The sequence below is a fragment of the Limulus polyphemus genome, unplaced genomic scaffold (assembly GCF_000517525.1).
Source record: "Limulus polyphemus unplaced genomic scaffold, Limulus_polyphemus-2.1.2 Scaffold8816, whole genome shotgun sequence".
Classification (NCBI taxonomy): domain Eukaryota; kingdom Metazoa; phylum Arthropoda; class Merostomata; order Xiphosura; family Limulidae; genus Limulus; species Limulus polyphemus.
The window spans coordinates 13,662-25,691 of NW_013674426.1; the positions used below are offsets into that span (position 1 = coordinate 13,662).

General features: G+C 32.4%; 1 protein-coding gene across 1 annotated transcript; it reads left to right on the plus strand.

Annotated features, from left to right (window-relative positions):
• Window positions 1–921: 921 nt before the first annotated feature.
• Window positions 922–8,308, plus strand: LOC106475567 (2-phosphoxylose phosphatase 1-like). Its single transcript, XM_013936247.2, has 3 exons — window positions 922–1,091; window positions 1,591–1,749; window positions 6,298–8,308. The coding sequence occupies exons 1-3, from the start codon at window positions 1,004–1,006 to the stop codon at window positions 7,539–7,541; spliced, it is 1,491 nt and encodes a 496-aa protein (XP_013791701.2). The 5' UTR covers window positions 922–1,003; the 3' UTR covers window positions 7,542–8,308.
• The last annotated feature ends 3,722 nt before the right edge of the window (window positions 8,309–12,030 follow it).

The window sequence follows — 12,030 nt, forward strand, 5'->3', positions numbered from 1 at the left end:
CACGCCGAATGTGTGTCTCATCGTGTACCATCACTGTAAGGGCTTAGAGTATATTAAACTTTACACATTATATAGGCCACGCTAACGTGACGTTTAGGCGGTTCCTTTAACTATTATACGTGATTTACGTTTTTTGGGGGTGTTTAATAAAAGTGTTCCAAAACGCGACATTAATTTCTTGACGAACTAATAAATTCATGATTAATGAAAGGTTATCTTAGGACATGAAAAGTTGCTTATATGTAATTGTAAAAAACGCACAAACGCCCATAAAAACTGCAAAACACAAAATGTGAAACCGCAAGTTTGCATGTATCTCCCCATGGACCCAACAAACTTCATGCAAAATTTGTTGAAAATCCATCAACAGGAGGCGAATTAGTGGTAAAAAACTAAAAAATTCATATAAAAGCCGCATAATGCAAAGCTGAAAATGTGCATGTACCCCCACATGGACCTAATGAATCCCCATAACAATTTTGGTGAAGATCCATCCACACCATGCGAAGTAGTAACATGGACATGCAACAGACAGTATTAAAATAGATTGGTTTAAATTTTTATAATTTTGAAAAAATGAACAAATTATAATTTGTTAAAGTTCTAAAGTCTAAACTAATAGATTATACCTTTGTCTCTAAATTAGCACCTGTGGAGAGTGTTGATAAGATGGTTTTTTTTTTTTTTTTTTTTGATACCATCCATATAAGTGAGGTCGGATGTTCGATAAGTTTGGTTTGTGACTTTATGAACCTCACACTTGAAGTAATTTTGCTATTTTATCGTGCGTTGGTCTAATAACAACAACGCTCCTTGAATAAAAATTAAAACCGATTTAAATAACATTTAATAACAGAATTTTTTATTACAAGCATGCTGACGCATGCTCAGATAAATAGATAAATTTGGTCAAAACTGGGATGTTGCAGTGAAAGGATAACTTGATAATTAAAGTTAATTTAAACCTTAATATACTATATAACAAAGTAGTACTTTTCAAAAGATGGGGATTTTTACAAAGTTTACCTCAAAATACAAATTTATATTCTGTGGACTTTTTATATTTTGGATTATTGGGATGATTTATACAGGTATGGTGATACTGATAGTAATACTAATACAATTTTTCCCGTGTCTGCATTGACGGTTAAGACAGCTTACCTAGGCCTGTCATTTAGGTTCTTAGTTGACCGTAAATTTTATGCAACGTAAGAACTAAGACATAGTAAACATATGTTAAAAGCCGGAATTAAATTAGAAGTACGTTATTCGTGATGGTATAAATAATGAAGAAAAGCAGATGAAACAAAATAATTAAGAAAATTTATGTAACAAAATCAGAAAATATTTGAAGACATATATGAAATTGAATTTAACTTAAAAATCCAGGAAAATTTTATTGAATTCGAATAAAGTAACCAAGCTTATAATTAATAACATTAACTAATACTCGAATCAATCAATCAGTGTTTGTTAAATGTATCGCGTTTGGCTTTTGTGCCACATGTATTAACCATACGTGAGGAACAAAACTCAGGATTTTTATCACCACTACATCTGTAATAAGCATATATATGTTATTATTTTCAGTATTGTCTATTGGCCAAAAACGATCTGGAGACCAAAAAGATGGAAAGTTACAGATGAATTTTCCAAAACGCAATCACTTGCCACCACCCAATAGCTTAAAAATGGTGAAAATCCACCGATATTGTAATCCACCAGAAAATATTTCTTTAGGGAGAGAAGGTAAGTTATTATACTAAATATTATTCTTTGCTTTATTTAGTATTCTTGTCTGAACGTAAAAGAAAAAAAAAGTAAGTGTAAGAGGTTTTTAAAATGAACTGACCTAGATGTTTGGTTCTAAAGAATAGTATAAGGCAGAGGTGGACAAATGTTTTTGTGGTGCCCCCTTTCTAAACATGCATTTTGTTGCCCCCCCCCCCCCATCATTTGCTCATGTTGAATGTTGTAACTATATTACTTAATAATAGTAGTATTTATATGGTAGTTTTTAAACTTCTTTATATATATAAATTTGTACTTTAAAGATGTAGTTTATATACTATTGTAGTTGTGCTCCCCTTGGGGGCAGAGGGTGCACCAGGTATAAGGTCTGGTCTACAAGTATCTCTTTATCTTACCATTCTATAATACACTGTAGATCATCATATGTAAGCAAAAAACAAGCAGGGGTCATAAGCTTTATATTAAATCTGTTGTAATGTGTCTGTTAGTCAGTAATTTTATTATTATATCATTTGAATGTGGATATAGGTGGATTAAAATAGTTAAATGTGAGGTTTCTCTCAACTTGCTTATATAAAATCGAAGTATAGAGATAAGATAAATGTGGAGCCGAATTTTTGTTTGAAACAGTCAGACACTGACCCAGAAATTCGCAAGATTGTTTCAGCAAAGCAGTATCATCCTTCACATTAAAGTAAATCGTAAGATTTATATTTTTAATTTTCCATATTTAAATCTCTTTTCATTGTTCTTTTCTTAAAACTAGAATCAAGCTGTAAAGGTAGTAAAATATGCATATGATACACTAGTTACACAAGGTAAAAACTATTTTTAATGGGAGGTGGTCTACCAATACAGTAAAGAAGTTGAAGGGGTCCTCCATTTGGCAAAGTTTGGGAACCCCCGTGTTAAAGTAAGCCCAACCCAAGTTATTAGTATAGCTCTCATCCTCCACTATTACATGCTTCTATCTGCATCTTCAGTGGTTCTAGAGATCCACACAGTAACGGGGTCTTATATAGGGAAGGTGTATTATTTTATTCATTACTCTTTCAGTAAATGGTAATTTCATAAATTTGATATATTACTGTGCCCCCCCCCCCTTAAGTACTGTTGTGGACCCTGAGGGGGCCATGGACCACAGTTTGGGAACCTCTGCTTTAACATCATCTTGGTATTTATGGTTGGAATGGTAACTTCAAGGACAGTTTGCTGTTTGCCCTATTGATGTCTTGTATTCTAATTACTTAACATCATCTTGGTATTTATGGTTGGAATGGTAACTTCAAGGACAGTTTGCTGTTTGCCCTATTGATGTCTTGTATTCTAATTACTTAACATCATCTTGGTATTTATGGTTGGAATGGTAACTTCAAGGACAGTTTGCTGTTTGCCCCATTGATGTCTTGTATTCTAATTAATTCTTTCTTCTATTGTTTTTATTTTATTTATTTTTTGTGAGCAGCCACAACAAAATGAGAAGGTCAAAAGGTGACTAAGAATTTGGATGAATTGTGGGGAGTAGTACTACAGGAACAATATTTCACAACTGTATATTGATAAATTGTGTGGCAGCGTTAAAATATGGTGTAATGTTCAGCGTAAAACAAACAACAAACTCGTGTAAAATGTATACATATAATTTAAGAACAACAAGGGACATAATGGTCCATCTAGGACATCCCATACACTCAAAGCCAGCCCTTATCATTCAAGCCTTTCCTTAAACTCTCTTAAATTAATTGCATCTACCACATTTGAAGGCAACCCATTTTTAAGGCCAACCACCCTCGAAGAAAAATAAAACTGTCTTATCTGAAAATAACTGCTATCTTATCAGAATTTATTTGTGTCCAATAGTACTACTATTCTTACCATTAAGTACAAGAAAAGATGATACATTGATACTGTAAATTCCCTTAATAATCTTATACAGCTCAATCAGATCCCTCCTAATCTTGTATAGCTCAATCAGATCCCTCCTAATCTTATACAGCTCAATCAGATCCCTCTTAATGCTTCTTTCCTTGCAAGAAAACAATTTCATAAATATTAACCTGTTCTCGTATTACAACCTTTTAATTGTAGGAGTTTTCTGAATCTTTTCCAACAAATAAATGTTCCAAATGTAGCCTAACCAGTGACCTATACAATGAAATTATAACCTTTTTAGACTTGTATTCAATATTTCTGTAGATACAACCTAAAATCCTCTTTGCCCTACAACTAGCAACAGTACACAGCTTGGATCGATACATGAAATCAGTATTGCTGTTGACAGTTTAAGAAACATCTAGCTGAGAAATCATGAAGAAAAAACAACTTTTGGGATCTTCTGTTTCTGGGGAAGAAGAAAAAAACATAAAATTTTGTAAAGTACTGAAAGAGTGAGATGGAGAAATTGAGAGAGGGTTGTTGAAATGTCCCTCTGGAAGAATGGTCCAATTTCCAGAACAGCTAACAAATTTGCTGGTTCAACCACCTGGTCCTCTGTTAACGATACCCAAGAAGTTAAGAAAAATGTTTTTTAGTCAACACAGAATCAAGATACGTGTAGTCTTTTCTTCATTTACCACAGCCGTGCTTCCTGTAATTGTATTTATTACAGCCATGCTTTCAAAAGCTGCATTTATTACTTTTCCAGTAATTTATTACTTTTTAGAAAAATGTTTTTTAGTCAACACAGAACCAAGATACGTGTAGTCTTTTCTTCATTTACCACAGCCGTGCTTCCTGTAATTGTATTTATTACAGCCATGCTTTCAAAAGCTGCATTTATTACTTTTCCAGTAATATCCTACAGGAGTGAAACCTCGTTAGCCACAGGATTTGAAGAGCATTTCCATTTTTCTGTATTATGAAAACACTAACAGATTATGATGAAAAAAATAATAATTATCAGTCATTAGTACATATCGTCTTGCTGCTTATCCGAGTTTCAACCTGAACAGTACTAAACACTAAACCGAGAATGTTTATGAGATGTTGGTAAATGTATTGAAGTCTTGGAATGTGTCACTCAATTCTACACAGATGTGTGTCAGGAATCACAAATTCACTGACATTGGTGTGACCATTTAGTTTGATGACCTGTATCTTCAACTCGCTATGCAGGTGAAACCTGAAAGGCTGCAGATAAAACAGCTGTGAAACAGTTATTCAGAATGGTGGAATCACCAGAATAGTTGGTGTTAACATAAATCCTGGCTCGGATGAATGCTTAAGAAGCAGTATTTCAGGAAAAGCTCTTTAAAACCAAATTTATTATTTTTTACATGTTTAAATACGGGACTCTGTGCTGAATCTACAAATAACAGCTTACCAGTGAACAATACCAGACATATCGGGAATAGCTGAGTAAAAGTTATTAATATGTGGACAACCAACATATCACACATTCGTGGCTGCAATGGAAAATATTACTTAGAGCCCTTAAACAGATGTTTAGAACTGAATGAAACCATGGAAATATTAATGCTCTATTAAGGAGACATTGTAGTTACAATGGCTGCAGGATGAACTGTAGTAAGGCCTAAGTTAAAATATTGTTTATTTGACTCTTAGCAACTGCAATAATTTTATGTTTTATTTTTTTATCAGTAGACATATAAAGTGACATTTTTTAAGAGCTCTGTGAATTAAATCAATGCAAGTGAACTTAAAGCTGTTAAACTTAATTTACATTTCTTTGCCAAGTATGTAAAAAATAAGATACCTTGTTATTTTTAGTATAAATTAGGAAAGCACTCAGAGAGTGCAACCTCTATACAGAAATGTTTTTTACTTTTGCAGGAACCGACCTAAAATATCAACCAAACAATTTGTCACCCTTAAAAGTGTAGGTCAAGGTGTCAAAATCCCCAATATCCAAATTTATTAAGAGTTTTTACAATTTTAAAAAATCCCAATCTGTTACCGTTGTAATTATATTCACCAAAAGTTAAACAATTGGTCGTTAGAGGGACACTCAGTTCGAAATTAACTGTTAAAACATGCACAGTAGTGAAAACGGTACCTCCACTGATGAGTGGGGGTAAAAATAGTTTATTAATTTTGTAAATATGTGATGGAAGTATTTACATGTAGTCTTTTTATTAACTAGCAAAAAAAAGTTTTTGAATTTTTTGTGTAATTTAGGCTACAAGTGCACGTCTTCGATAAAACATTATTGGATATATTTTAATGCTCAAGAAGTAGTGTATCACCAACTCCTTGACATGTTGAACTTATCAAATTTTGTAACAGAATTCAGTTAAAACTCCTCATATAGCAATATTTGAGAAATAATTTAAATCTTAATGATTGTGTTTTCTTTCCAAAATAAAGGAATGCAATGACAAAGAAAAAAGAAATGTTGAAATTTTTTTTAAAAGTGGATAAAAAATTGAATAGTTCACGATTAATTTTTAACCAAAATACAAACTTTTTACAGTTTTCATTGTTTAATATTGGTGCCCAAAATTTGTAAAAGTGTGAACAAAATCAGTGATTTGAGATGCGTAAAGAACAATTCTAAGAATTTATGCATAACACATTTCATTGTAGGGTTGGTCAAAGGAAATTATTCTCTTGAATTGGTAGCAGTGCTGATTCGCCATGGTGATAGAGGACCACTGATATCTGTCAGAAATCAATCAGCCATTAACTGTGGACTTCAGGGTCGACACAACCATCCTCTGATAAGTAAGTATTTTAAATCTTTGAGGATGAAACACAGGTGGCAAAAACTGAGAGAACAGTTTGGGTCATATCCTTTATATCCAGAAGAAAGGAATTGTCAGAACGGAGAGTTAACTCACGTTGGAGCTATGCAACATCTAGTGCTTGGTCAGTTGCTTGGAGAAGTTTATAAGAAGAAGTGGAATCTTCTTCCAGAACGTACAACATCTGACCATTTTAGTGTTCTAAGTACTCGCTATTCACGAACTTTCCAAAGTGCTCTAGCGTTTATTTTTGGTTTTCTTCCGAAGTTAGAACTTGATGACCTTAAGGTTATTCCAGTGGAAGACCAGTTATTCTGTATCAAGGAAGAGAGCTGTCAGTGTGAAAACCTAAATCAACAGGAAGCTCTGGTTGATGAAAAAATGAATCAGTTACTGAAGTCTCATCCAGCAGTGGTTGACTTGATCTACAAGTTGTCTCCCATTGTGAGGGGTAGAGGAGCTAGCCCTAACATTACTCACATCAAACCACTTTTTGATGCTCTCATGGCTTATGTGTGTCATCAGTCCCACCTCCCTTGTTGGCCTCAACCATACACATGTGCAACGATTGATCATGTAAGAAACATGATTTCGTACCTAGACTGGAAAGGGAAGCAACTGCTAGGCTACCCTCCGTATCGAAAAGGAGCTCTTTTGAAAACATACAGTTTACTTACTCGTTTGAAAAACATTTTATCTGACAGGATCCGGAGAAGAACGGACCGACGTTTCTTCCTTTTTTCAGGGCATGATTTGACCATTGAGCCACTGTCAGTAATTCTGGCTTTCAACAGTGGGACTATTCCACCTTACGCATCAAGAGTGGTATTTGAACTGTATAAACAAACGAAACCATCTCATTCAGACGAAGATTACGTTATCAGAGTTTTGTTTAATGGGAAGGATGTTACCAACTTTTTACCATTCTGCAAGAGTGCTTTGATATCAGAAAAACATGTGTGGAAAGGTGGTAAAAGCTACAAGCAGCATTTTTGCCCTGTTGAAAGTTTCTATAAGTTTATGTCCAAAGATTTCTTCACAAGTGTAAATGGGACTGATTTTTCTAATGCATGTGGTCTCTCTTAACTAAGAGTTATAAATTTGCATAAGCATCATAATTAAGAATCCTGTAACTTAAATGTTTCGTAATCAAGCTTTTCTTGTTTTTGTATTGATAATTATGCTTAAGTAGTATTTATGACTATAGAGGCCGCCAGTAATCTCTTCGGAAAAAATGCTAATTTATAGGCTTTTTATCATTTATTGTTCGACTGTGGGAAAAAATGTACTTTATCTTCAAGTAATTAAACAATTGAAATGTTAATTTATTAGTTAAGGCAAATATAAAATGGGTAAAGTGCAAAAAGAAACTTCTGTGATATCAAAATATATCCCAAAACATATTAGTTACATAAGAGTATAGCCTCAGTATGATAATCTTGAATACATATACCTACTATACTGGAGGAAGAGAATAGGTATGTAATTATGTGAATAACCATACATGTACATTTGCTGAGTGTAAAATGTTTCAAATCTGTTATGCAGTCACATAAAAAATATGCATATGATTTAATAGACATTATACATCTAACATTTATTTTATAGTAAGAAGTAATTCTTATGAAATACAAAAGATGTTTCTTCTTCCGTTACACTTTTTGTCTATAATGAAAGAGTATTAGTGAAGATCGGGTTTAAAGGTTTCATCTGTGATGTATAATTTGTCTCTATTATATTTCTGGCTACTTAATGTAGTTACACAATTGGCTTAAAGGAGGTTGAAGTACCGGTTGACAAGATGCGAAGGTGAAATCAAGATTTATATAAAGGTATTTGAACATCACATTCACAAATGGTAATTTATCTTTTAAATGATTTTCATTACATAAGTTTTTTTTTTCCTACAGAAATAGATGTTTCTCTTTGTATCGAAAGCTAGAACTTGATCAAGTGTTTTACTAACGATCTTTAGATGCTGACTTTCTCAACAGTTTCCACATTAGAGGTGTTTAATGAAAGTGAAATCAAGATTTATATAAAGGTATTTGAACATCACATTGACATATGGTAATTTATCTTTTAAATGATTTTCATTACATAAGTTTTTTTTTTCCTACAGAAATAGATCTTTCTCTTTGTATCGAAAGCTAGAACTTGATCAAGTGTTTTACTAACGATCTTTAGATGCTGACTTTCTCAACAGTTTCCACATTAGGGGTGTTTAATGAAAGAAATTTTACTCTCTGTGATGATATATTAATTTTAGGTATTGAACTGAAATACAAAGAATTAAAATGTCTTTTGTTTTAGTTACTAAAAAACATATTTCAACAACATTGGTTTGTTGAAATATGTTATTATTCCTATATATATATATATATAGTTATTTTTGTATGAAAATACTTGTAAAGTTTTTGGAGTTAATATTAATCCTTTGACTTTCATGTATAATTTTAGAATCTTAATTATTGTTGAAAAGTAGATTTGGAAATAAGATAGTTTGCTGTAGCTATGTCAAATTAAATAGTTCCTATAAAATTACTTCTCTGAGTTTCTAAACACTGAATGAATTTTTGTTTTTGAAATTTTTTTTTTTTTTGTTAAGTGACTTGCAGAATACACAAGTTCCAGTGAAAAGTGTATACTTTGGGTTTTTAAAAATTTTATGTAAGTGTCCAAAACTAGTACTTTTTTAAGAACCAAAATTAGAATCGTATATGCAATAGTAGCTTTAAAAGTGTTAAAGTAGTGATACCCCATATGCATGGGTGTTAGCATCTCCTACTTTCCAGGAGAGAAAATATTTGGGGGTCCAGGGGCTGAAAAAAAATACCCATTGAAATCTAGGGGCAACTTGCTTGTTGGAGGTCAGGGAGATTAGCAAGTGATTGCTCAAGATTATACTGTAATTCATATTCGCAAATAAGGTCAAAATGAATGGACATTTGTGAATAAAGAAGACTTAGTTAGTAAGGAATATATATACAATACAACATATAGAACATTCAAACACACTTCACAGGATTAAGAATTTCAGAGATATACTTGTGTTACGATTTGGTACAACTCACAAACAAATCTGTCCGTACATATAATTTTTTTGATAATACTTTAAGTTAGAGAAAATACCTGTTTTTTTTTTCTCGTAAAACTTGTTTATATACATATCTAAGTAAACGTTTAACGTAGTGTCGATTTATAATCTTGAGGAATTTGTAGCAGAGACGGCTGGTCTGGATATTAAAAAACTTGTATTTAGAAATATAATACAAGTAACAACATTTTGACCTGCTTAGGTCATCATCAGTGTAATAATGATTTTAAATAAGTGATCTTATTGATCATGACAGTAATGATAAGTATAAGATTGTAGAGGACATTGTATGTATTTAATTGTATTATTATATTGGTAGTCAACAGTGTAATATATGTGAATACATTTAATGAAATAATTAATACAAGTATAACAGTCTTCCTTGTTGCTGGTTTAATGTAGGTTTAAATTCTTGTATTAAAAGTACTTATTTCATGTTTCATTTATTCACATTTATTTCTTTAATTAGTATTTTAATGTTTTTTATGCTTATATTGTGATTTTTTTTTAGTTACAGCATTCCAACATGTGGGAGGGTGTTTATTTTATTCTAGTTTCCATTTTTCGGCTTGTTTCCCTGATGTAGAATACATTGAAGTTGTTGCATTCTATTTTATACATTATGTTTGTCAGAGTAGTTTTTACATTGTATACTTTATAGTTTGGTACCTGGTTTTTGGATAAATTTTTAAATGTTTATTGGAATGTTATGTTTGGTTATAAGTTGTTTTGTTTTCCAACTATTAGTTATTTTGTTGCTGGTATCTGGAATGTAAGGTATACAGCAGTGTAGTGGGTTGTTTTTTTTTTTTTTTGAGATTGTTGATTGTTTGTCCATTGTGTTGTTGGTTGAGATTTCTGTATCTAACTCTTTTGACAGTTTTTGAAGAAATTTATTCTTGTGCCCCCTAGTGGCACAGCGGTATGTCATCGAACTTACAACGCCTACAAACCGGGTTTCGATACCCGTGGTGGGCAGAGCACAGATAGCCCATTGTGTAGCTTTGTACTTAATTACCATCAAACAAATAATTTATTCTTGTGCCCCCTAGTGGCACAGCGGTATGTCATCGGACTTACAACACCTAAAAACCGGGTTTCGATACCCGTGGTGGGCAGAGCACAGTTAGCCCTTTGTACTTAATTACCATCAAACAAATAATTTATTCTTGTTAACAAATTGTTGTTTCAGTTGGTTGACTTTATCATTAAGTTTGTCAGGTGAGCAAAGTTTTGTGGCTGTGTTTGTTAGGTTTTATTTCATGTGCCGAGTCCCATGGATTATAGGGTCCAGAATGATTGGTTTTCTTCTGTATATTTCTTTTGAACTGTGTATCTGTTTTGTGATACTGAGGTTCAGAAATGTTATTTTTGTATTCACTGGTGAACTTAATACTGTAGTGTATGTTGAAATAGCTAAGTTTGTGTTCTGTAGATGGGAATTCTTCAAATGAATAGTCTATATATCTGTACCAGTACAGTGGTGAATGTGAGTTTGAAGTGATAGCTTGGGATTCAATTTGTGGTATAAAAATGTTAGCTGGAATTGTAAACACTTGATTGCCCTTGTTTAATCCATTTGTTTGTTGAACAAAAAATGAGTTTTTGAGATAGTAAGTTTGAGAAGAGTTGCTAGGGATGTGTATCTGTGGGTTTGGGTCTTTCATGTAAAGTTTTAAAGTTATGTTGCTGGCTTCAGTGGTTGGAACCGAACAGGGTAGCCGATGGTCTAGATTAATTTTTTTGTTTTTGTATGTCATTCGGTCCTTCGTATATCAAATTTAGCGTACCTTTTAGTAGTTTTTTCTATAATTTATGGATAATATTTTAAACTTATTAAGGTTTAGGGGTAATTTTACGTTCACAGAATTGTCGATTAACGATCTGCTAAGACATCATTTCTTCGATTGATAATTTTGGGACTTAAGTTCTTTATATTTGAAAGGATCACTTGCCTTTGTGTGTTTAACAATGGAGCAATGTATATGGGTTGAACCATATTGAAGTTTGTACAGATACACAGAAACATTATGGATTTATACATACCAAATTATCACCATGAGTAAATTACTGATGATGCAAAGAACACACTTAAATTAAACCTAAAGCAAAGATGGCTGATGTGGGTATTATAAATTGTAGAAAGAGTTAGATACAGAAATCTCAACCAACAACAAAACACTACAATGCTGCATGCTTTACGTCCCAGATAACAACAACAAAATAACTAACATTTGCAAAAAATTATAACCAAACATAACATTTCAGTAAATACTAAATTCATCCAAAAAACTGGGTACCAAACTATACAATGTAAAAACTACTCTGACAAACATAATATTAACATTATGTATAGAATACAATGCAACAACTTCAATGAATTTTACGTCGGGAAAACGAGCCAAAAAATAGAAACTAGAATAAAATAAACACCCTCCCACATGTTTGAATGCTGTAACTAAAAAAAATTACAATATA